The sequence below is a fragment of the Chiroxiphia lanceolata genome, chromosome 1 (assembly GCF_009829145.1).
Source record: "Chiroxiphia lanceolata isolate bChiLan1 chromosome 1, bChiLan1.pri, whole genome shotgun sequence".
In the NCBI taxonomy this organism is placed as follows: domain Eukaryota; kingdom Metazoa; phylum Chordata; class Aves; order Passeriformes; family Pipridae; genus Chiroxiphia; species Chiroxiphia lanceolata.
The window spans coordinates 38,383,042-38,410,434 of NC_045637.1; the positions used below are offsets into that span (position 1 = coordinate 38,383,042).

The 27,393-nt window shown below is 37.6% G+C and overlaps 1 protein-coding gene across 2 annotated transcripts in view; it reads left to right on the forward strand.

Moving 5' to 3' along the window:
* The window catches only part of CA8 (carbonic anhydrase 8), a 48,569-nt gene that overhangs the window by 13,175 nt on the left and 8,001 nt on the right, over positions 1-27,393 (forward strand). The window contains exons 4-8 of one of the 2 annotated variants that reach the window (XM_032684644.1): positions 9,747-9,842; positions 12,110-12,172; positions 13,476-13,524; positions 16,084-16,196; positions 22,401-22,573. In XM_032684644.1, coding sequence (XP_032540535.1) covers positions 9,747-9,842; positions 12,110-12,172; positions 13,476-13,524; positions 16,084-16,196; positions 22,401-22,535 — 456 coding nt within the window. In that variant the 3' untranslated portion in view covers positions 22,536-22,573. The remainder of the gene's footprint in view (positions 1-9,746; positions 9,843-12,109; positions 12,173-13,475; positions 13,525-16,083; positions 16,197-22,400; positions 22,574-27,393) is intronic. The other variant, XM_032684649.1, reaches the window with a different exon arrangement.

Genomic DNA, 27,393 nt, shown 5'->3' on the forward strand with positions numbered 1-27,393 from the left:
AAGGAAAAAGAAAGTGTATTTGTTCCTGTTAGCACAGGTAAAGGCAGACCCAGGGCACTTCAGCCTACATGTTTGCTGGGACCAGACTATCAGGGAACAATACCCTGCTCTGTGGTGCTCCTTGCTTCACACACGAACAAGAAACTTGGCACAGTGAAGAGCCTGACCTATGAATCTGGCAGTAATAATTGTGTAACTTTTTAGTTTCTTACTATTTGGTTGATATTGAAAGTCAGCAATCTAGAAACAAGGATATTTTACTTTTTTCATTCCTTTTCTTATCCTGTATACATTTATTACAGTTGGAAAAATGTTAATTTTGATTAATTCCTGCTTTCCTTTAATCTCCTGAGTGTGCCAGTGGAACATAAACTGTTCTTGTGCTTTGAAACATGAAGAAAAAAATAAATACACACAAATGACAGTTTCCCCTACACTCTCTGACATTTTTGCCAATGATTTTCCTAAAAAATAGGGAAGTGAATGTTATGTGTGGGCCAATGTTACGTGTGCTTCTGTGGGCCAATGAGGAGATAGGTGAAAATATTGATGTTGTGGTTGCATTAACCATGAAGATAATTTATGCCCATGTTTGTGAGTGCTGAGAGAAGTGCTGTGGTTTTTGGCTTTGTGTCATCCTTCCTATGTCCCCTTCTTTTTGGTAGGAAGAAAGCCTCTCTCTGAAGAGTTGGTCCATCTCATTAGAAAAGGGACATGAGATTTGACCTGTTTTTACTTTTTTAATTGTTTAAATTATTCCCCCCCTCCGTAAACCTTTTGGCTTCTTTTGCCAGAACAGAAAGAAGAGCCCCTAGTTACATTTTTATAGTTCCTGTTACTTTTCTTTTTAGCTTACTGTTTGTAGCTGTTGCCTTTTGAATTTTTCCATATACGTCACTATTTCCTGCTGTTAATTTCATTTTTTAATGGACTAGTAGTTCTTGGTATAATATGAAGTGAGGATGCTGCATGTGATTAGACTTTTCAAAGGGAAAACAGATTCCTGTTTAATATTAGATGTTCTAATGTTTTTATTATTCTGCAATGTAGATAATTCTTTAGCACAAGTGATTTGCCACAGCAACTGTGGGAGTGTTTCCTGAGATGCTACAAATAATTCAGTAGTTCCACTACTCTTTACCTTTTCAGTACCGCATCTGAAGGTTTGCCTCACAATTGCCTAGAATACTTCTGCTGTCACTAGGATGACTTTTTTGTTAAGAGAGTGTCTTTGGACGGTGTCTTTGCAATCCTTCCTTTTATGATTCAACAAAAATAATTTTATTTACAGAAGTTCTGCCCTCTTTCAGAGATATTAATAGAGAGCAGAGCAACAGTCAGGAAGGATTCTGGACTACGCTGATGTTCTATTCAAGCATTTGTTCAGCATGTTTTAGCTGTGAATTTAGCTTTTGACCCGAGACGTGTAGTATCTCACACCATGACTGCGAAGGTTCGTACTGTGTCTCCAGGATACCTTGTACTCTGCTCCAGCATGATTTGCTTGCACCTAATTTCTCTGATCTTAGATTACAGAATTCTTTGTTCAGGGAATGTCATCTTGTTCCGAAAATACTTGGAGCCTGACCATTAATCCGAAAACTAGATCTGCTCGATCTTTAACTCTTTAAGTAAATTGTAACAAACAGAAGTTCAGTAGAAGATTTTCTTTCCCTTCTCCTACATTATATCAATCAGGAGAGGTTTAATGCTAACAGTGTTGTCATCTGTGTTTCTTGGATCTGCTTTCAGTTGTGTCTTTTATGGTGAAATTAGTGTTGCTTTCAAAGATAGGCCCAGTGGCATTTTGGCGCCTATCCACAAGAGAAGCCTTGAAAAATTCAAGTCTGGAAACATAAACCAAGTGCACCGATCTATAACTTAAGTCCCTTGGCAACATTTCATCCTCTTCTATTTGATTTTGCCTGGGCTTCATGATCTAGTAATTTTCTTTATTTGCATTTGCATTTTCGAAGGAAGCTTATTTACGTTGACTGAACTGTAATGTTTAACCATGAAGACTTTGTTACTTTATGGGTTTTTGTTTCTCTTTTTTTGTGGCATGGAGTATGTACACATACTCTCACTTCTCCTAAGACATTTTCAAACAACCTCTGTATCAATTCCATTAACTTTATTTTCCTAAACCTCTCCTTCAGGCTGTTAATAACTAACTTTCTGGTTTTTAAATCACTTTTCTTAAAGCTGTGGGCCCTGGTCATATCCTTGGTTCAGTCTCCTTGTGAGGATTTGGAACTTAATTACTGTATGTTATGGTCACTGCCAACAGCTTAGTCAATTGCTTCCTGAAACAATTCATTGCCAAGTCAAGTATCACCTCATAAATCCTTGTGCACATGTAAAATGGCAAGACACAATTTTTCCACATTTTGTCCTCCTGTAATGTTGCTTATGCAATATTTGTGCTGTTGAAATTAGACATAATTATTGTATAACTAAGCTGTGTTGCCTTCTGTTATTACTAGTGTAAGTCCTCAGCTTCATTTCATCCCTCTCAAACCAGGAAAAAGACTTCATGCTGGGCCTAGTTGGATAGCCACAGTTTGTCATTTGTACTGTTCTCTCCTCCACTTTTATGGCATGTTGTGAGTGAAACTGGAATATGCTGATCTTTGACAAACTTGGGTGAGTCCAGGAGAACATTTCTTATCTCTACAGCCTTTAGCAGAGCGATTTTACTGCTTTAATTTACCTTAGTGATATTCACTTATCCCTGAGATGGTGTTTATGTGGAATCAAAACAGAATTTCAGCTCCACTCTCTCAGCAGCGACAGAAATATGACAAAACCCAGCATACTCAAAATTTCCAGACTGACGTGTTTTAGGTGCAACTCTGATTAAGATGTGCAGTATTCAAAAATATTAGTATTTTGATGTACAACCTGTATGCATTGAAATAAGAGTTGGGAAGATATGAAAGCAATAGCAAATATCTCATCCTTGAGAGATTTGCAGAGAGATGCCTTCTCTCCTGTAATATTAGGAGACTAAGCAGACTTTTCTGGAGCTTGTGATTGCTACTTACACAGATAACAAGAAATAGCTGTATAATCTAGTTCTGACCAAGGAACAAAGGTTTCCAAAAAATTAATTTACACATGATACAGCATTCATTGAAGAAAAAAGCTTTGGTAATATTTAGCTTCTCAGTAAAGAGTGTAGAGAGTGGAAAAAATGCAGCGGGCGATTGCAACAGCAGCATACATTCAAGCAAGCCTATTGATGATTGTGTCATAATCTGATATTCTAATCGTTTAATAGATCTGAAGAGGAATTATTTAAAAATTATGGTCTTCTACTGTGCGTAGAGCACAAACAGGAGCCTATGAACAGAAGAATCCCCCATGTCGCAAGCTCTTGTAATATGGGCTGTGGTTGCCAATTGAATTGAGGCAGGACCTACACCCAGTTTAGGCAGGTGTTTCATGGTGCTTCCTGCTGCCTCAGCTGCCGATGGATTTATCAGGCGTAAGTCCCCCATAGGGCCTGTTTCTGATGCCAGGGAGGTCAGGAGGATTTCTGCTGGTGGCACATTTCCCCTTGACTCCCATGGAGCGTGAGCTTGGTGCTCTATTCCAAACTACCTGACTTAGCCAGTGGAAACACAGTACATTGAACAGTGTTTTTTAGGGATGCCAATAGTAAGTTAGGGTTTCAGTAGTTTAGCAATAAGTATTCATAAAGAAAGGAGTTACAGCATATGAGCTGCTTTTTATGGTAACAAGACATTCCAGATTGTGTGGGTTTATATCAAATTTGTGACATGAAGATCATATAAGAGTGCAGAAATGTTGGAGTAGAGTCCTTCTTCTCCCCTTACCATTAATCAGATGCATCATAACAGAAGATGAGTTGTGATTTATTTCAGAGTGTATTTGCCAGTAAAGCATTAGCCTGTTTTATGTGTGGTCTGGTGTTTGGGTGGCAGGTGCACACTAGCATGTTGCAGCAAGGGACAGAGCTAGTAGCAACTTTACTGACATTGTAAGAGTCAGGAAAGCTTATCTGAAAGTAAACTTAGGTGAAACATGGTCATTCACTGGGGGGGTTTCAGGAAGACATTCAGGAGTCAGTCAAGAGATGTTACTCTAGTTACCATAGGCAATTTGTGCCTGGGCTCCTGAACAGAGACTCCTGGGAAGTGTGAAAGGACTAGAGGCAGGGGACACAAGTTGCAACAGCAGAGATTCTGATTAGGTACGAGGAGGAAAAAAATCTTCATTATGGAGGAGGGCAAACACAGAAAATGATGTCTAGAAGGGTTGTGGAATCTACAGTGTTGGAGATATGCAAAGCTTAGTGGGACAAGGACCTGAACAACCTGATCTGACTTTGAAATAGTAGCTAACTTTGAAATTGGTGCTACTGTGAAATGGTTGAACATCAGAGGTGACTTCTGACATAAATTATCCTGTCATTATATGTTTTATGTGTGAGCTGGGAATAAAATAAGGTAAGCAACAGAGCTTAGAAGATCATTTTTGCTCTCAGTGAACTTAGGACCCTGCAGATTTCGACAGAGCAGTCAGTGCCCCAGACAGGGGAAAAACACATGTTTTTGTAACGGTGTTTTTTATTGAGACATGCTGGCTTCCAGAACTGATAAATGTGCTAGGTCATATAAAGTGACTTTGATTCCTGCCAGAATCTGTCAGCCCAGGGACTCTGATTTTGTATAAATATCTACCATCCCAGGCCTTTTCATATTGACATAAAAGGTATTTATGTGGTAGAGAAAGGAGTGGTTTTAAGGGTAGTGTTTTCATTTGTTTATTGATTTTAAAGACAGAATCTCAGGTCCTTACTCAGTTTTGAGAAAGTCTTGTTTTATGATAGGCCCCTTATTAATGTCTATCGGCTTTTTGTAAGTAAGGATTGGGATCAGTAGTCTTTTGGTTGAGTGGATGAAAATCGAGAAGTTTCTCAGAATTTGTTCCATACAGAATAATCTTTTGAAGGAGTTTGCTCTGCTACCCAGAATAACTTCGTAATCTTCTCTGTGAAGGAAAGTCTCTTGAACTGTTCACAGAACAGATCAACTTTATTAGTACTTTATTATGATTTACCTTTGTGAGTTTTTATCTGATTTTAAAGAAGTCACTGCTACAATTCTTTGATTTACAGCTGGAGTGCTAAAAGGCTCCAAATTATTTTTTTTCCACAAGAAAAATGTATTTTTTGAGTGCTAAGGACTTTCTCACACCTTTCTTATTATTTTGAAAAATATACTCTCTGGTACATCAAGCCGGCCACTGACAATCGGTAACCATGTAGCTGACAGATTTTGGTTGTGTATAACCATCATAACTACCAAGTATCAAAACATTAGCTAATAATTCGAGCACAACCTCTCCTGCCATACTGACATGTGCGGCTTCTTTGTACTCTGAATGAGAACCACACAATGGTAAGCTGCCAGTGCACTGCAGCTGATTGTTTAAAAAAACCCACATGGTTGTGTTCATATCAGGGACTGGCACCCATTATGAGTGTGCACTTTTTATGCAGCTATCTCAAATCATTCTGTAAGTGAAGGTTATTAAAATACAGAACATTAATCTAATAGCCTCTGTGATTATTCCTAGTTGTAAGACACAGATGCATGGATATGAAGTTGTCTATGTGCATGGGCATTATATCATATTGAGAGTTTCAGGTTTGTGAAACCACTGGGGTCTTTCCTCTCTGAATATTTGATTCCACTAAATATTAAAAAGAGTTACAGACCGTATTGTTTGTGGACTGTACTCTCAAGAGTTCAAATTTTGTAATGTTTATAGACTTTTTGCCATCTTTCTAAAAATCTGTCATCTGATGTTTATATCTGATGTCATATTAGAAATAAAAAAGAGCACACAAGAGTCAGAACTGCTCCAGAGAACCACAAATATACAGGATAAAACATGACTGGGAAAAAACACTTTACTACAAACACTCGCTACTTCCTTGCTACTTCACTTTCTGAATAATTTTTTCATGTACTTCCCCAGCCCCCCTCTGAGTTACATTTTTCCTACCTTGTAGAAGAAATAATTTGATTTGACTTCCAGTTTTTTTAAGTGCATATCCACATCTGTTTATTTATTTAGTGTGCATGCATGGCCTTATAGAGTTAAAACAAAAGATATGAGGCCTCTAGGCCTGTTGTTAGGAAATATTATGGTATTGATTTTTATTTTCCTTTAGGTTGCCTGTCTAATTTAGGTTTGTAAATCCCTAATGACAAAATGTTTTCTGTGAATAGCTCATTCTGAATATCACCTTGATTTAGTACATGAGAACAGAATAAATTCCCTGCTGTATCAGGTGAACAGTCCATCCAGTGTGCTGTTGTTAGCAGAGTTAACAAGGGATGCTGTGTAGGAAAAGCACGTGAGCCTGACCGCTTTTTGGTTTATTCCCTATTCATTTACCATCATAGGACTAGGAGTACTCTCTACCTGTTTTCTTTAGTGTCTCTTTTTGACTTGTCCATAATTTGTCTAGCTTATTTATGAACCTGCTTACAGTGTTTGGCACCACAGTGTCTATGACAGCAAGTTTGCAACCTGCTGTGTAAAAAGTATATCACTAATCCACTGTAATTGTCACCACCTTTAAAGAAGTAACACAGTAGCATCTTAAACACAGATCAGAAGTTCATTCTACTTTGGGCTTTAGCAATCCAGTACAAAATGATAATTCTTGTTCCAAGGACCCTACTATGGAATTTAAACATCCTCGAGCAGAACCTCAAAGTTACAAAAACCTTTGGACCAGAAAGTGCTGACTCCCTATCCTTCAGTACCTTTAGTAATGCTGATTATTAAACCTGAACCTAGTCTAGGGGTGTCAACAGTAGCTTTAAATACATCCCTTTTTCGTCTTTGTGATATCACAAAATCACAGAATGGGTAAGGCTGAGGGGACCACAGTGGGTTATCTGGTCCAATCTCCGTGCTCAGGCAGAGTCATCCTAGAGCACATTGCACAGGTTTGCATTCAGACAGTTCTTTAATATATCCAGTCTCCACAATTTCCCTGGGCAGTCTGTTCCAGTGTGTGGTCGCCTGCACAGGAAAGAAGTTCTTCCTTATAGTCAGGTGGTGTTGGTGTTATGGTGGTGGGGTTTTTTTGTTGTTGTCTTTTTGGGTTTTTTTTGAGTAGACCATTCTGATCTCTGTTGAGCTAGTGGAAAGGAAGGAGGCTTGGAGAGGATGCAGAGACGTAAAGATACTCTTGCACTATGGTTCTTCTCTCATGCATCAAATTAGTGTATTTTGCATCATGTCTTCCTGTCAGGCTGTTGAACGAACTAATTCTATAACTCTTAATGCATTACAGTATTACACAGAGGTTTTGGTGTAATTTTTCTACATGATACAGCCTTATCACAGGAAAGTCCCTGCCCTGATGAGCCTACTGCCTAAAACAGGAAAAAAATATGTTTCTGGATAAATGGGAGTCATTGCTTGTACGGTTTGAAGCACTTGCTCATTTTCCCTTTTCTTGGACTCAATATTTTCCTTTCAGATCTTAATAAAAAGCTTGCTGCTGTCAAAATGCAGACAGATATCAGATTAGACTTCACCTCCAAAGGAGTACAACACGTTGAATGCCACAGCAGCTCCAGCCAAGACCCGCCTGTTGACACAGGGCAAAGAAAGTCATGGTCTCTTTACGTTTGGCGATTGCCCTTGGTGCTATTGTTCCAGCCACCAAAGGACAAGCTTTGTGCCACGTGCCATGCAGCGCTGTTCTCACTGCACCAAGGACGCTGCCATCCCTGCTGCAGTCACTCCAAACTTTTTCTTTCACATTTCCTTCTTAATGTCAGGATTTTGGTGAGGACTGTGAGATTGTGTGATCCCCCTCTAGTGAGGAGCTGGTGCAAATGCCAGGCTTATCTGTGGAAAAGTGCAGTGCTTTGGCTTTATCTTCTCGGGTGGTGGTGGCTCTGTGCCTGCCAAAGGGAGCCTTGGAGACTGAAATATTATTATTTGATCCTCTGGTTTTGTTCCTTTAAAATCCAAAGATAAATCAAATGTGTAACAAAGCTTTTTATACATGATAAAATGCACAACACAAAGCAAATCCGTGGGCAATAAATAGTTTAGTTCTAACGGGGAGCATTGGTAAGTCTACAAGTTTTGTAGCCATGGGCAAGTAGATTATTTGTATTAGTGTTCTCATGTGCAAATGAATTATTATATTTCTTAAGAAAAATGTTGCATGTTTTTGCTGCAGCAGACACTTTTGATCAGAATGAATAGAATTATTTGGATGATAATCTGGAATTTAAATCAACTTACAGTATGTTCATTTAAATGTTTATATTTACTTTTGCAATGATAATCATCAAGAGCAGTGCCTAAAATTCTTATTGGAGATTAAATAAGTGGAGACTGATTGCTTGAAGAACTCTGGGATGCTGAAATGCCTGAGTGAACTCTTGTTGTCTGAGGGGCAGTAAGCATTTCACAGAGGCTGTTATTGTGAAGAAATAAAACACAAAATAGGAAGACATATTATCTGTTTTAAAAACTAATTTTGCTGAAGGTGGAAACAAAGTTGGATATCAGGGTGACATTTTAACTTCTTTAGACACATGACTGAGCAAAATATTGATCATGAATTTACAACAGAAAGTAAGTCTAAGAGTTTGTATTTTCTTAGCTGTTTTATCTCTGTGAAATGTGCAAAAGTTGACAGATAAACTTCAAAGCTGCTCTGCTTAGGATGTTCAAGTTTTACAGTGTTATCAAACCTAGTCACAAAGATTACATTTTAGCATTATTTCTGGAAAAATTCATGTTCGAAATGTATGTTACCTTTCAGCAGATAGTGCCCTTCCTTCCTTCCTTCCTTCCTTCTTTCCTTCCTTCTTTCTTTCTTTCCTTCCTCCCTCCCTCCCTCCCTCCCTTCTTCCCCCCCCAACTGTCACTCTGCTTTCTGGCACTTTTCTCTTTACCCCCCATCTTCCTTCCTCTACCTTCTTTCCCCCCTTTCCAACCACCTGATAATCTGTCTTCTAGCACTTGGCTCAAACACCGGTTCCCAAATCCTGCTATGACACTTCACCAGAACAGACTTTGTGTTTGCTATCCGATATGTACTGCCTGCCATGGTTTCATGCATTAACTTCTGCAGGCCCTGCTGCCCTGTGGAAGAAGGCAGTCGAGGGCTCATATTTTCCTCTTTGCTATCCCTTTCTTTCATGGCTGTCATAAGGTGGTCCTCCAACCACTTTTCTCTGCTTGACTTTCTCTACATTTAACTTTTCCCAAAATCACTTCCACTCTTACTACATTTGACTGACTCATCTCAGGAGGCGTGATGTTAAGATAGTAGAGTCAGTCAGTCTAATGTGTGTTTGGACAACCTCTGTGCATAATAATTCTCCTCCCTTGGGAGACAGTGGGATGGCTGAGAGGCCATGTTGGTGGGCTTCAATAGCTGATGTTATTTCAGTATTCAAAGTGAGTGAGTTGGTAAACCATAATTAGTACAGTCATTCACACCTTTGCTGTATATATTTGGTAAGTGGCTATGCATCACTTTATCTGCAGCTGATGTTTTTTTCTTGGTGTTCCTCATATTTATAATAGTAATGCACTTATCTATATGTGCACAGCCATGGGCATGCACATATGTATAGTCATGCACATGCTAAAGCTTTGTTAATTGATGTTAATTGCTGGTTGTTTTTTATTGCAAAACATATGTCTCTATTGCTTTGTTTTAGCTTCATCTAATGCACTGGAACTCTACACTGTACAGCAGCATCGATGAGGCAGTAGGGAAGAAGCATGGCATAGCTATTATTGCTTTGTTTGTGCAGGTAAGTTTCCTGGGTTACACTTGTTATGAAGCACTGTCATTTGTCTGAGGATATTGAGGTCCTTTCCATTTTATTTAATTTGTAATGATTTCATAAAATAAAACACTGTATGACTGCTAGTATTGTATTCAAAAGATACTTCTCAGTCATATATTCTATGGATGTGCCAAGTAATTCTTGTTTAAATAGGATATTGGAATTATGTTAGTTAAAGAAGAGATAATATATAGTTAATAAGTAGACATCCAGTCTCCATTCCTTTGAGGCCAGAATGAGGGCTGTCAAGATGTACAAGTGCTTCACTATCTCTGTGATGTGTTTTTTTCCATTTCTGGCCAGGCCTGCTGTTCAGGTAGTCATATTACTTCTTCAGAGACTGAGAGTGCTAACAAGTCTTGCCACAGACCCTCAGAAAAGCCTGCAATGAGGAGGCTTAAAGCTTCCTGGGAACAAGGTGTAATGAAAGCTGGGAAGTTAACGCCATAATCTAATTGCTGTTGAAGGTTTTTCAAGGTCTGCACCCTATAAAGATTTTCTGTTTTAGTCCTCAAATACCAGATTCTCATCTTCTTCATGAGGAATGGCAAACTGTTTCATTTAAATGGGTTTGGAGGAAGAGGTTTAGAGTTCATGCTTAGATCAAATGGATTTTCTTTCACAGTAATATTAGTAATTTGTCGTATTTCATAACGAGTTTATGAATGCCTTTGAGCTTTACCTCTGAATTTGAAGGTATGTTGGTTATTGCCTCAACACTCAGATAGAACTGCTAAAAATGGAAGTTATAAAGTCTTCAGTTTTGTATCCTAGAGGGCTGTGTGATAATTGCTTATATAAGTCACCTTCTCATTCCAGCAGAGGTAACCTTCGAGTTAGTCAGAAAGTTATATGTAAGTTCTTAAATAAATCTGAAACTTCAATGATACATTTTCCATTTCTGGTCTCTCACCTTCATCAGTGTTCTTAAGCATTCCAAAAGGCTTTTTCATTAGCCAAGAAAGGCATCACATAATTACAATTGACCAGAAGAAAATAATATTTATGCTCTTTATTAGAGGATCAGGGAGAGGAAATTCAGTGACCGTTTTTTCCCAGTAAAGGCATGAAAATATGATTTTGCACCACACTTCTCAAATACATCATTTTAAGGTCAGTGAAAATATTTTCACTGATATAAGTGACAGCCCTTGGGGATTATTAATTTAGAAACAGCATCTTTGAAGTGACTTCAATATCTGTTACCTACTTTGAAGGTTTTCAACTGAAATTCTGTTCTCAAACAAAAGAAAATCCTGTTAAATTCATAGAAATAACAAAGTACCTTTTGTTGACATTCAATTGTTTCCTTCCAGTAACTACTATGTCATTTGATTCCAAGAGAAACAAAGAGCAAACAAATTTTTCAGGTCTAGCTCTCACGTTCTTACTCATGCTGGCTTATTTCCTCACCTCATATGTGTACATGTTGACAGAGAAGTCAAGTGGAAGGCCATTCTGTGTCTTCCAATTTTGACAATGTTGTTCTGAAGGTAAAAGCTTGGGTCCTGGAATGGATTATTTAGGTCAGAAGCAGCTGAATTCAGTGTGCAGGCTGAACTACGTTCATGTAAAATTAGAATCTCTTATTTCAACAATGTGTTTCTTTCGAGAGCCCCATCTTCTGTGCCTTAAAGGCGTTTGGTAAAGGCAGCGCTGCAGCCTGCTGGGAGCCCAGCTTTCACTGGCAGGATCCCAGAGATGTCATGAGGGAGGGAATCTGCCATTCTGTGCTCTGAAGGCAGGAAAAAACTCCCCCGAGCTTCAGAGATACCTTGGGCCAGATCTGCAATGCTGTGGGAACAAATTCAAAAAGTGTCTGTCATGCTTGTTCACTCTGTTCTTTTCTGTATACTTTTCTGACAAAAACTGGTAAGGACAAACTGTATCCTTGGAATTTGTATGTCATAATACTGCATGATTTTGACTCCACATAGAGTGTATGCTGCAAAACAGGGTTAGTCAAGACTTACTGGACTTAACTGTGACTCTTTTTCTGTGAGTTTCTGTCTCTGCTTTAAAGTATTTAAACCTTGTTTACTTTTGACTGGTGGTTTTGTAATGATTTAATTGTTTGAAGTTGCCATGTATCAGCGTATTTGGTTAACAGAAGTTTGTGTAGCCTATCTAAAAACAACTATAGAACTTACTGGTCTGGTTGACCTCTGTTTTGCCTCACAGTTTCTGAAATAGCAAGATGCTGAAACTCATCTTTACTTGCTGTATTTCAGATAGGAAAAGAGCATGTAGGCCTAAAGGCTGTAACCGAAATTCTCCAGGACATCCAGTACAAGGTAAGACATTGTCTGAAGAAAAGCTTCCTTCACTGACCAGAGAGAAAGTGAGCAAAGGGTCTATATGAAGCCAAGAGAAAGATTTCAGATAAGTCTGTAGTGAAACCACACGTGAGAGCCATCATTTGGTGGCCTGTGTGAAAAGCTCAGCATTTTACATTAACTACATTATCTTGCTAGTTAATTTCTGTTCAGGTGTCCAGAAAGTTTGATCTATACCAATAACTGATTGCAAATCCTACCTTTTCAGTGATTATAATGGAGTCAGCGTGAATGCAAGCACTGCAACATGCTTAGAGAATGCCAGGAGCAGTATCTCCAAACTTATCTGGTTTTAATTTGTAGAGGAAAAGAATAGATGAAATGAGGACCCATATTAAATTGCAGTGGGAAATCAATAAGAACACAATGCTGACTTGTCAGGTGGATTATGTGTGGGGATCCTGAAGGAGAGATACTAATCCTAGCAGGACTGAGAAGATATCCAGAATGTTGCTGTCTTAAATGACCTTGGGCAAGTTACTTTCATCTCTCTGCTTCATGATCTGTAACAAAAATAATCATATGTACCTTTGATTTTAAAAGAATTTTGAGATGTATTGATAACATGTTTTTCTTTGGTCTGAAGAGATTAGCCATTCACTTCAGTGGATGTTGAAGTGTAGAAAAATTAGAAAATAAAATAACTTTTAGTCAAATAATATATAGTAAACTTCAGTCATGATGTTTAATACTGCAAACTCATTGCTTATGAAGGTGTCAGAGAAAACAGTAGTGTATGGAATTCTATAGTTTCATTACTGAGAGGACAGCCTTCATTGTGTGAAGTGTGTTATGATGATGATTTTTAGAGGGTCAGCATCAAACATACTTTGGTATACATAACATTTTTTTGCATTAAATACATGGAACCTGCTTTACTTTATTAAATATTATCCACATTAGTTAAAAAAAAAAGCTCACTTTGGCCCTAGTTTTTTTTAATTAATTTGTATGAAACCCCTGAATTTTGTATAGAGAATTTCAAGGCTGGGGCCTGGAAGAAGCCCAGGTACTAAAGACAGAAAGTTAACAAATTCCTGAGATAACCTTAGAAATAAAATATCAAATAGAATAAAAATATGTGTTTGTGTAGCTGCAAGGACAAATGCAATGATAATTAATTGGGAGCTCTTAATGAGGTTGCTTTGCACAGGAGTGCAGGGCTTAATGTTGTAAGAACACAGAAAGTATCTTACCTCTCCATTCATCAGCATTTTAATAAGAAACTAGAGATGAGATTGATTTATATTCATTTTTTCAGGGAAAGTCCAAAACAATACCCTGTTTTAATCCCAACTCTTTATTGCCAGGTAAGTGCCTTTGTTTATTTTGCATGTGTGGATTACTAACTAATTAGAGAGGCTGAGACAATCTTGATCTAAAGCTTAGCCTAAGTTGCAAGCCTGAGAGTGTGTCCCATAAGGTGGTAATGCATTTTGCACCTGTTTGTGGTGCTAACAGGGATGGGGTGAAATCCATCGGAATTTAAATATAAACCTTTGTCATGTGAGTGAGATATAATACCATAGTCTGCACTGCTGGCAACACTGTGGCTAGTTTTCTTGAGGATTTATCATCCCACCTAGAGAGGCAGCAGTGTGAACTCCTTTCTCTACTTGGGCATAAAATAGGAAGTGTAAGGCTACCCACGTAACAAGGTATTTTTTTTGGCAGTGTCAAAAGACAATGGCGTAATGCAGTGAGAGTTGCATAGCATGGAAGAAGTAGTGACAAAGGGAGTGACAATTCAAACTCATATAACTAACAGTTAAAGAATATCAGTGAGAAATGTGACTTAAAAAAATACATTTCTAAAACCAAATGTTTCTAAAAATTGAAGAATCCATCTGAGATAAATTCTGTGTTATAGTGGCAAGATCTTTAATTTTTCAAAATAGCCCAGGGCTATATTAAAATATATTAATTATATCAAAACAATAGTGTCTATGTTGCGAAGTGAAGTGCTCAGCAATTAGGAATTGCAGGAATTAAGGCTGCCTGTGCCTCTTCACACATATGCATTATAAAACATCACCTAATTGCATGACTGGAATTTATTTTTACAGGACCCCTGCCTCACAGTTCCTATTTGATGTTGATCAAGTCACATAACCCAAAATTTCCACAGGTCATCTCTAACTATGTGTTCCTCATTTTCTAGGTACCCGACTTGAGATCATGGGGTCTGATTTGCAGAAGTGCTGATTGCTTACACCTCCAAGAGAAGTCAATGGGAGCAGTGCTCTGACTGTATTAAGTGCTATAGAAAATTAACTACTCAGAGAAATCAGGTTCTAAGCATGTCATATTGAACACCTCAAATGAATAGATGCATTTGACCTTAACTTCTCTGTGCCTCAGTTCCCCAGCTTTAAAGTGTGGGGGTAATACGTCCTTCCTCACCACACAGGGATGTGGAAGGATAAATTAATTCACTTAAGCACTCAGGCACTGAAGAAATGAGTGCACTAGAAATATGAAAAATGAGAAAATATGGTCCTTCTAACATGCAGGATTTGAGGAGCATGGGTGAAAGAAGACCAAGTAGAGAATACTGTACAGAGAAATCCAAGTGTTATTAGATGCTTTTTAAAACAAAATCATCCATCTTTGGAAGTAAATGATGACAGATTCTCCAGAAAAGACATACATGATCATGTAACAAGACAGTGTCACAATGCTTGCACAGGATGGGCTGAATTAATTCTTGCAGTTCTTAACTTTTGAGTGTTTGATAATGCAACTTACTGTCAATGGATTTGCTATGTAATTCCGTAACTGAGAAAGAAAATTACTCCAATAAAACAAAATCCATTCACTGACAATCACAGGCTTCATTAACAAGATTTAATTCCACTGATATTCCTCTGACCTAATAGTGAAAAAACAGGTTAGTTCGACCAAGAAAGTTTATGTTTCCCATCTCCCATTCTATCTTCCCCTTAGCTCTCCATGCCATGATTAATCACCCTTTGTCTCCAGTTCCTCTCTAGGTTTGTTTCTTGTCCCCTCTTTTACAGTCAGGCAGCTTCCTCTCCATACTTCTTAGGCTGTTTGGGCTACAGCAGCAAAGGAAAGCCTTATGAAGTGCAGCATGATTGGAATTCATGAGAATTTAAAATTAAAACAATTAAAGTAATTAAAATAGTTAAAAGCATATGTGTTGTATGTAGAGTCAAAACTCTGCTTGGACAAAGTATTGTACATTTCCTTCATAAACAACTGTTTATTCTAATAGTTATTTATAAAACTATAAATAAATTTATAAACTTTAAAAATCTAAAATAAACCATGATTCCCCCTTCCCCATAAAATTAAACTCACTTTTCCAAAGCTAGAAGGCACCAGTGCATCTCAAAAAATATGTCACCAGAATTGTAAACTGTAAAGTTTTTCTTGAGCTGAATTTTCGCTGATTTTTTCCTGAAAAATGAAGTAAATTCGTCCTTGAGACGTACCCTAAATGTAAAAGTCAGTTAAAATTCCATCACTCCAACCCCTCTGCCTTCAAAATTGGATGGCTCTTGTAGGTTCTGACATTAACAGGAGTTCTTTCTCACAATATTACTTATTCGCTGTGTTAGTTTAAAGAGTTGTGCACATGTTATTTTTCACATCTCTAAGGTGTCATTTTCATATTTAAAATACTTGTCTGCAGTGGAAAGTTGCTGTAATATAATGACAACAAGCTTATATACATTCATATGAGAAAGCAGTGGACAATGCTTGGCAGGTTATAAATTCACACCTTAGCTTACTGCATACTAACTTCATCATTTGAGCAGGCCCATGGCTGTCATAAGCGGTCATAATTGAAAGACGCAATTAACTTCAATTTCATTAAAATTCCATCTTTCTTTTAATTTCAGATCCTCTACTGCGTGACTACTGGGTGTATGAGGGCTCTCTAACCATTCCACCCTGCAGTGAAGGTGTCACCTGGATACTATTTCGCTACCCTTTGACTGTGTCCCAAGTGCAGGTAACAGTTGTGCTTAAAGTGACCTTGGAATATGGTTATGAGCTAAAGGTTATAGCGTGCAAATATATATATATATCAGGACGTTATATCTCTTCTCCTTAAAGATCCCATTAGATCAGTACATGGCTTTTCAAGTAAAGGTTAAACCTTTTGAGTCACTGAGAGCAACGCAAAGGTCAGAGATGAAAAACCTTGTTATCGTTTATCATCTGCATTTAAAATAATTCTTTCTTTAAGCGCTAGAAGAAGAAAGAAGTCAATTGGCAAAAGAAATTCAATTCTTCGTAATTGTAAGCTTTCAAATATCACTGCTTTTTGATGTTAAAGGAACAAAAAAGCATAGGGAGACACTATGTCCTGGAGAATGAAAAATGTTAACATAGTACTGGCTAGCTGTATTGCATTGAACTATATTTAATTTATCTTGCTCTTTTTATATTCATTTTTATAATAAATGTCAAATGGAAACTACCTATTTAAATTTGATTTCACACATATGTATTTTAAAGTGTTTGGGTTTTTTTTTTCTTACATTATATCCTACAGTCGTGAGCCTTTCTACAGAAAACATTTCAAATCTGTCTACAAATAATCCTGGTAAAAACAATTAAAACTCCTGATGAATATACTCCCTCAGTCTGTGAATCCCAGTTGGAGGACTGTGGGTTTAATTTAAGCAAAACTCTCTAGAATCCCTGAAGCTGAATACATTTATTTTCATCGCCTATTCTGAAACATGTACAAACAGAAGGGAAAAAAGTATAAAAGGTGATAAATTCAGATTTAAATTATTTCAGCTTTAATAATCTAAAATTTTGCTAATGATGCCAGCACAATATTTTACAAACTTTAACAGTTTGAAATTGGCAGTGTTTATTTTCATATGGAAATTGAATTCTGGGTCTGATCATAGGATAAAAGCAATAGCTCCCAATAGCTATTTGTATGGTAGCTACAACTTGGATGTATCCCATCATAAATCTGTTATTTATTTGTTTATGAAGAGGTAAATCTTGTGGCTGCTTACTACTGAGTAGGTAGTGGCATTCTGTTGGCATTATTAGATTCAGAATAACTTTTAAAGAGAGTGTGTATTTTGTAAGTTGGGAGCTAATTGTTCAGGTATGATATGGATAAATAAGAGGACTTAATCAGAGGTACAAAGTCCACAGCTGTTACACTGAGACATAGTATGATATTGCTAGTTGTAGATTCTGTAGTCTCTATTTCTTTTTAATCCAGTCAGTGCACAGAGGAGGGCACAGTTCAGGCCATCCACATGTGATGGGAGACAGCAAGGAATTAATTAGAGAAATGTAACTTGAGTTAGTATTACTATGTATTAATTTACCACAATAAAACAACATGTTAGAATATGGTGCAAAGGGGATAAAACTCCTGAAAAAAATGTTGTGCCTCGGGAAAAGAGTGACCCATAGTGCCTGGGGAAAAGACTATGATTCACAGTCTTGACCTCTGTTAGGTGAGGGGTACCTGGTTTTTGTTGCTGCGTTACTTTGATAGGTATAAACCAAATCCAACAAGAATATTGCAGTGACAAAGGGCACACAAGTCATGGAGGAGCTTTTCCTTCCCGCTGATGCAGTATGCAGGTAAGATGTGGCACTGGAGCAGAGTGATAGATTGGAGCAGACTTATGCCAATATGATCCACAATGCTTTGTATTTGTCATAGATAAGCATCAATTAGAAAAAACCTCCCCACTAGTAGTTATGATTGCAACATTAAAGGTAAGGTTGTGCATGAAAGACAATTATTAAGAACATGAAGAATTTTTGCCAGGGTGGGATAAAAAATTAACTTACATCAGGTAGTGCTTTCAGATGTCAATTAAAAATAAATATGGGGACAAGTTAGAGGTGGTGATTATGGGATTCAAAGTTTGAAAGGTACTGCAAGGTCTCCAGGATACCCAAAATAAGATTTTGGTGGGCCAGAATATTTTGCTATAGCCTAAAAATCCAAGATTTTAAATTGTAATTAGCATTTTCACTGCAATGAAATATCTGGCCTCTTTTGTGCATGTGGGCATGAATGCCTATGAGAGATTTCACTTAATCACAGAATCACAGAATAATTGGGGTTGGAATGGACCTCTGGAGATCATCTAGTCCAAATGCCCTGCTAAAGCAAGTTCATCTAGAGCAGGTTGTGCAGCAGAAATTAGAAATGCAAGGTCTTTTGCCTATGGAAGATAAGAGGATGTATATAGGATATACCATTTTGATTCATCCATGGAAAGCTGGTAAAGACATTTAATTTTATTAAACCAGCTTGTAGTATTAAAGCATATATTTCAGTGCAAATGCATTTCTAATGGGTTTAAACACGTTATTTTTACATTTGTCATTAACTTGTAGAACTTTCTTCTGTGGGATACTAATGAATGCAGCTTATGAAACTTGAAGTGATTTATATAAATACTAGTACCATCTGTGGTTATAGCTGGTAAGAGACAAATTCAACGCTTTCTATTTTCATTTTTCAGGCCATAAAATAATCAGGTTCTGAGTGTCAATAACAAGTAAATAAAGAATAACAGTCTAGTACAGAAAAGATTGTATTTCCTTCCTCTGATGAAATTAATTCATATGTTGGAGACAAGATACTCATTCCCATTCTCATTTTCTGTAATTAACATAACAATATTGATTAGCTTAACAAACCATGGGTCATAAGGGGAAAAAAAAATGAATAAAATTGCAATTATAGTACATCATCACATCTATGTATTTTCACATTTTCTTATTTTGAAACAATGGAGAAATAACAATTTTGTCAAAGGCATAATAGGTTATATGAATAGCAAAATAGCAAGCCAGGACTGCAGCATCCAGATGTGCTTTCCTGGAATACAATGCTTTTTCCTCACTGGAAGTAATTTTCTTTGACGTGAGTCCTCAATTCTATCAGAAAGCATTTTTCCTTCATGGGTCATTCTGTGAGATCTGGATAAAATGGGCAGGCAACTCTTCTCCCTTGGAGAATAAGGGCTTGCAAATTTGGTTCTTGGAGTTTTATCATTGACCTCAGTGTAAAGGAGCTTGTATGGAAAGCTGCACCCTGCAGTAGCCTTTTTGCATATGCCTGTCCTTCTTTTTTGATTTTTATCATCCTCACTTGTCTCACGTTGAAATATACAGCCCAGCCCAGAAAGAACTGATTTGACTGTTTTTGTGAGATACCTCACCCCTGCATGTACACTGCTGAAATGCAGTGGGAGAAAATAGAAAAATCCTTCCTATCAGGCCAGTAAAGGGCAGGAAATTATTGAAAAAAAACTTGCTCATGCTCCTTTCCTCTATATTTTAAAAAAAATGGAACTTTAGTGAATAATGTACTTTGCGGTTCACTGAAGCCCGGAACAAATACATTGTCTAAGCCGCTCAGTGTAGAGATTTTAAATAATGATGCAACAAGGAGCTGTCGTTCTGCCATATTCATTGTCAGAGTTAACTGGTTTTGTATTGAATGGCGAGGTCTCTAGTCCTTTTGTCTACCTCATTCAGAATCAAGACCTCCTAAAGCACGGAAATAGTAACTAGCATATGGAGCTGGAGTGGGAATTGTGCAAAATTGATGTAGTCTGTGAAATAAAGCACTCGGAGAGGTTCATGGCATTCTGTGCAATGGGAAGGAAGCAGGTTCGTGTTCTTCGGAGGTGTCATGGAGGCACGTAAAAGGGTAATGCTTTTATACCTCATATAGAAGAAATGTTTGTAGAAAACATGCAAATTCTTTATTTTGTTTGTTCTGTTCTTCAGTAAGCATGTAAGAGAGACAGAAGAATGCAGTGTTCAGGATTTGAATACAGAAAGTGATAAAAACATTCTACAAAATATAAACTAAATGCTTTTACTCAGTAGAAATGCAACTGTTAACATTGTGGATTTGCCTCTTCACTGGTTAGAACTTGATCCTGAATTTCAGGGTGAACAGGCCTAGGTCATCCTTAGTGTCTTCTGGGCACGAGAAGAACTTTTGTAAGTGCCTATTCCCGGTAAAAGTACGTGAATATCCAAGGGTGCTTAGCCATGTGCCTCTAAAACACCTGTTTCATTGGCAGTCCGACAGGGTGCACTTCAGAACATTGACTTACGAGGTGTTGGGAGGAGATGGTAAGTGGTTCCATACGTGGTAAAGCAGGATGAGTAGGGCACACAGATTGCCTTGTCACATGGAAATTTAATAGGAAAAGTAACGTCAGCACGCTAGTGTCCATTTCTGACAGAACCACTCCTCATAAGTGAAGCAAACCACCATGTGTATAGAGGGTCTCAGTCATGGCAGTCTGAAACACGGAATGAAGAACTAAACAAGGAGACTGGGCATCTCAGAAGCAATTCCGCCTTGGAGTAGGGCTGGAATTTCTGACTTCCCTAAAGACTAAAGAGCAGGTGTGGAGATCAGGTCAGTTCTACTTTCCTGACTGAAGAAACTGGAAGCTGTGTTGTGAGAAGTACCTCCTGGAGAAAGATTTCACTGTGGGGACTGAGATGGAACATTTGTAGTTACAGTAGGAGACAGCTCACAAATGCCAGCTTTGCAGAGTCTGCTCTTCCCTCTCCTTCATCTGTGCTTGTTTGAAGTATCTCATTCTCAACAGATCAAACAAAAGCCACGTTTTTGTAAAATGCTCCTTCCTAAACTGCAATTATCTCAGACTTTCCAGGGTTGATTCAGACGGTTAAAGAAGCTACCTTTACAAAAATCCATTCAGTGATTTACCAGCACCTGAGTCCTTGAAGACTTTTTCATTTCCAAGCCCGTAGTGGTTTTGTTTTCAGCTTTCTTTAAGTAAACAGCAACAACAAGAATCTTCTAAAACAGAATTGTGCCTCGAAAAGCATTTTCAAGGAGCTTTACAGTTCATTCTCCTTTTTGTCTTTGCAGTCTAAGCTGTTGCCTTATATCTCAGCTGCCAGAAGCTGAGTGTTGATTCCCAAGCACACTGTTTTTTGAGGAAAATGAAGCAGAGCAGAGCTAGCCTCTAAATCAAGTAAATAAGTCTATATCAATTCTGCTGTAGAGTGGAAAACAACAATGAAGGCAGTTGTCTTCCAGCTTGCAGTAAGAATGTATTCTCTGCAGGCGGGATAAGAATAAAAACGCCATTACCTGCGGTTTAGTACCTAATTTAATTTAATTCTGAAATCACACTTACATTTTCCTTGTAATCCTTCATAGAATGTTTTTCATGGAGAAATTACCTCTATAATATCTTAGATGTTTAAATGATTATGTACTGCAAGCTCCACTTTACTTTCTCTGTATCTTCAGTTTCAAGTTAGAGCTGAACTGCATAGTGAGACATCAAAGGGTCAATAAAAGTACAGAGGCTGAGGTTAGGGGAGTCAGCCATCAGGTACATTTGCTGTATCCAGCTAAGACAGCTTGTGAATATGTTAAAGCAAACTCAATTGTTATAGTAGTTGTAACTACTTACTTAAAATACCAGACTCTGAAAGACAGCACTGTTGAAGAATAAAGTGTAATATTGCTGTGATATGCATTGTTTTCTCAGTTCTTTATCATGCAGCGCTTGATGCTGATACCAGGGATGGAGATGGAAGCTGCTCATGTTCTACCCTACACGAGATTACACTTAGAAAAATCTAAAAAGATTCTGTAAACCAGAAACATATTTGTTTTGGTTCAGTTGAAATACTTTATATTTATTTTTTACTGTATTTGACTTTCTAAGTACCTACATCTACAGATCTTTTGAAGCAGTATTTTGTTTTGATTGCAAAACCCATATTTTTCCACACAGAATGTCAACAGACATCCTCTAAAGCTAAGAATCTGTTCAGAATTCTTCTGTTTTAGAAGGCAACAACAGTTTCAGGCAGTAAACAAATCACTAGGAGAATTACAAAACAATTTGTAGTCAACCAAGTTATTCCTGAAATGCACTTATTTGAAGAGCACCAGAATGATTACTCTCAATGCAGAACTGTAAGGTTGATTCATAGGATGTAATCTGCAATGGCTAAGAAAGTCATAGATCCTAAAAGAAGTGCTGACAACTATTTTTAAATGTTATTAATGTATATTGACCCTAATATATGGTAACACTCCCATTTTCAAAGCTGCAGAATGGACTGGACAAGGCTGATTTTGATCATTAGTCCCATAGTGAAGAATGTGTCTCAACTTCATGTCTGGTTTTATGTCTTTCAGATAGAAGAATTTCGAAGACTGAGGACACATGTTAAAGGTGCTGAACTTTTAGAGGGCTCTGATGGAATCCTAGGAGATAACTTCAGACCAACTCAGCCACTTAGTGATAGAATTATCAGGGCTGCATTTCAGTAGCAGAAGAGTAAGAACAACAATAGTAAATCTTTAGTCAGGTAAGTAAAAACTTAGTGGAAAAATCGAAAATCTGAAACAATTTTCATAGAGGAGAATTAGCAAAAGGAGGAAACTTGCTGAATTAATCTTAAGTAATGTTATGATACATTGTCACAACTGTAAATTTTGACAGTGTAATGTTCTATTTTATCCTGTGGTATAATAATTTGGTTATGTCATGATTTAACCCCAGCTCACAATCAAGCCCTACAAGCTCCTTGCTCACTCTCCATTGTTGGGATGGGGAAGAAAATAAACAGGGTAAAAGTGAGAGAACTTGTGGATTGACAGTTTAGTAGGTAAAGCAAAAGCCATACATGCAGGCAAAACAAAACAAGGAATTCATTCACCACTTCTCATAGTCAGGCAGATATTCAGCTGTCTCCAGGAGCCAGGTTCCATCACAAGTTATAGTGACATGGGAAAACAAATTCTGTTGCTTCAAATGTCCCTCCCTTCTTTCTTCTTCCCCTACATCTACATGCTGAGCATGTTTCCACATGGTGCAGAATAACCCTTGGGTCAGTTGGGGTCAGCTGTCCCACCTGTGTCCTCTCTCAACTCCTTGTGCACTCCCAGCCTGCTTGGTGGTGGGTGGGATGAGAAGCAGAAAAGGCCTTGACGCTGTGAAAGCCCTGCTTAGCAGTAACTAAAACATCCCTGTGTTATCAATACAGATGCAAAACAGAGCCCTATAATGGCTACTGTGAAGACTATTAATTCTATCCTGGTCCAAACCAGCACAGGTTACTATTAGGTTCTTTAGTAGCTGGATTCTAGTAAGTGATTTAATGTATTGAAGTATTTGTATTGACTTCAGTAGGCAGTGAATCACCACACACAGTAACGTCACAATTACTTCTTGTGGCTTTAAATTTCTCCTGCTGCAGGTAGGAAGAGCACAGTATGCGTAGGTTATGGAGTATAATTCCCCAGTTACTGAGGTTTACTGGTTGATTTCTTACTGTGTTTTTAGAAGACCAGTCATTGGTGGATCTTCCCAGTCTTATCTCTTAAAAAAACAGGGTAGTAGTTCTGGAAGGAGGCCTTTAATTCTCTAAGGAGGCTTTTTCTTTTTTTTTTTTATTTCTTTTCTTTCTGTTTTTAAAAAAAAATTCTCCCTGCTTTACAGTGCTGTTTTTTCCCCAAGACTGAATCTTGAGCGACTCTAGTGAAGATACAAGAGGAAACTAATTAACTTCTCTTATGACTAATTTTTTTTATTTCATTCATCAGAGTAGTTGCTGCTTCTTTTCAGCCTTCATTGGCTCACAGAGCAATAATTTAAGGATGACATAAGAGCTAATATGCATGTGAACCTACATTAACCCTGCTTCAGTTATGAAAAGCTCCCGTGTCATGTTCCCCCAGCCTCTATCAGTTACAAAATAAATTCCATCAGTGCTCAACAGTTACTCCTAAACCTCATTATACTCAATTAATCAATGTTTTACTATAATGAAAAACCTGGCAATGAGATTCATAGAGAGTTAAAGCCCAGGGAAGTGTTTGAGTCACCATCCCTGAAGGCATTTAAAAGTCACATAGATGTGACACTGAGGGACATGGTTTAGTGGTGGACCTGGCAATGCTGGGTTGATGGTTGGACATGATCTTAGAAATCTTTTCTAAACTAAACGATTCTATGATTCTAAGACGAATAGTTGCCTTGAAAGTAGTAAGTAAAGGCACCAGCATTTATGGTTGATTTTGAAATAAAATGGTCCCACCTTGATACAAATAGTAAGACAGCAAATCTGGGGTGTCTTCAAGAAAAGAATGAATCTGTTCTGTTGCTTCCTTTGACAAGTCATACTGCTTTTTAGCATAGTAAAATTTTTCATCTAGTATCTACAATAAACTTTATTTAAATGATCAAAATATTGGGTACTCCCCATTACCCTATTTACTGTTGGAATCCATTATATAAAAGGATCAGATTTTCTAACTGCACATTTCTTCAAAGTTAGAAAATGATCAATTCATCCGGAGTTTCACCTGGAAGCATGCTGCTGAAAGCTTATTGATAAACACTTCTGGGTAAGGACATGTATTTGTACATTAAATTCTTGCCCTTTCTAGGTCAATGGTGGAACTTAGTTCACATGCTCTGTTTTGGAGTTAAGCCTCTTCAGAGCATTCTCTGGGTCCCAACTTAATATGAAGTTAATAAATAATCACACAGAAGATAATCTGTAAAAGAGATTGATAATTCTGTGCTTCCAAAAAATGGATCCATTAAAACCAAGAGGGAAAATTATCCTCCCTTCTGCATAGGATAGAAATTTCTGCATAGGATAGAAATTATTAAATGAGCTAGGACAGTGACCAACAATTTCAAGGTCTTTCCATATATTTAATATAGTGTATGTATCTAAACATTTTTGAAGTGTTTATTTGTATTTTATAACCTTATTTAATATCTGCATCCTAGAAGTTAAACAAATAAAGCAAAATCTTGATACTTTTTTAAAAGTATTTTCTCATTCCCATATTTAATTTTGAGCACATCCCTAAGCCCAATTCTCAATTACATGGTTCTCTGCAGTCACCAAATGTTGTCACTTTAATCTTGAAATGGATGTTTCAAATTCATCCCAGCTTCTGCATAAAAATTACTTGGGAAAATCATAGCAATATTAAAGTACAATTTTTCTCAGAGAGTGAATAATGCCCTCAGGCCAGTGCAGGTAATTCAAGTCTGTAACGGTGAAATTACTTGACACACTGAGTTTGAATTTTAAGCATGAAAGAGTTTCTTTTACAATGCTGGAATTGAAATGTAAAAATTTCCCTTTTGCTTTCATGTTTGAAATTTTATTACATTTGTCAATACTTATGAAGATTTGTTCTATATAATAAGATTTATCTTGGCTGTGCTTCGTAAAATAATCTGCAGCTTTAATTCACAAATGATGGAATTTTTAATATAAAATAACAGTCCTCACTCTAGGGCTATGCTAATTGTGGACTCTCAAGCACTGAGGAAGAACTGTGACTCCTGGCATTGTGTAACTCACAGAAGAAATGACGCTTATCTCTCTACACCTGATTGAATTATTTATCCAAAATTCATTTGGCCAGGTCTTCTTAGTTTTGGGTACATCAGTACAAATAGCACTGAATCAATCAATGTTTCATTATATATCCTTGCTGTTGTGTTTGAAGAGCTGAAAAAAATGAAGTGTAAAAAGAAATCACATGGCATTGTTCACCTTTATTCTATACAAAGAAGCAGAAAGGGAAGGAAACAACCCTACTTACTTTGTAGTGATTTCCTCATATCTCTCCAGGAGCAAGGAGCAAGAGCATACCTCTCCAGGGGCAAGCAAGTTGAGGAACAGTAGCTCCTCACAGAGACCTCAGACACCCTCAGAAAAGACACCTTCCTTCATAGGAATGAAGGAAGTCCCTTAAGCTGGGACTGCTGACATCAGATGAGTATTGCTATGAAGACTCAGTAGCAGATGGGGGAGTAATAGTTTGCAGGGCAGCATCTACCTCATGATCCAAGAGGAGCATTTTTTCCTTTCAAAGAGAAGATTACCTTATATTTTAAACCTCTGATATGTCTTGAATATTATAATTACAAACCCACTGGTGGGCTTCTTTTGTGACACAATATCCCTCTGCCAAGGCTGCTGGAGCACCTATCAGTGAATTTTTCAATGTTTTTTTTTTTTATTCCAAACCAATGTGGTACATTCACTTGAAGAACCTTGAGGAACCTTGGTTTGCCATGACCTTGTCACTCTGTCAGGGAAAGGAGGAGACAAATGTTTCCAGAAGTGTTATATACACGGGAGGAGAAGGAGGTTGTTTGAAAGGTCTAATTAGTTTTGACTGAATCAGAATGCAGGCTCTACACACACCATGCTCCCAAAGCTTCAGAACATCTGGTCTTCAGCCTTGATTTAAACCTTGACAAAACTGAACCCTTTGTGGCTTATGATCAAATGGCATATGTTGGTCTTTGATGTAAATTGTTCTAGTTTGTTGAATTAGAGGCAGAGTTGACACAAACATGTAATATCATGGTGTGCAATCTCAGAGAAAGAACTGATTTTTTTTTTTTAATATTCCTGCATCATGGGAAAACTCAGATCTCAAAATACTCCTTTCCAGTACTAAGAAAAAGTTTGTCCAGGCTCTAAAGGGAGCCTTCAGGAGGACAAAACAGGTAGAACTTTGTAGCTTCTCTGCTCTCTTTAACCCAATCAGCTTTAGAATAAGTTTGCTGCTATCTGATTGGCCTCTTTTGGCTCTGCTTTGTTGCTAAAAACTCTCTCCTATAGCCTGGAGTTAATGAGTTTTTGGACTCTGTTGTGTGGGTGTTTTTGAAATGCATCCCATTTACGTCCAATTATATGGCCTTTACGTCTGTCCTCTCCTGCAGTTGTCACAGTTTTCACATAAGTTTCTTTTGAAAAAGTAATTTTTTAAATTTGTAACCTTTTAACATAATGTCCAGTAGTGAAAGAACCAGTCAGGTGTTAAAGGAGTTTGGAGGGAAATCTCAGTACAGATTTGCTTTCAGACAGAGAAGAACATTAACAGAATAGTTTTTCAAGAATAATAGAAAGTTTTTTCCAGAATACCAGAATAGATGTGATTGGAAGGTGCCTCCAGAGATCTACTGGTTTGATCCTCTGCTCAAAGCAGTGTTAACTATAGTGGGCTGTCAGGGCCATGTGCAGCTAGGTGTTGAATATCATGAGGATGAAAACTCCTTAATCTCTTTAAGCAACTTGTCCCTGTGTTTGACCACTCTTGCAGAGGAAAAGGTTCTTAATCTTAAATAAAATTTCCAGTATTTCAA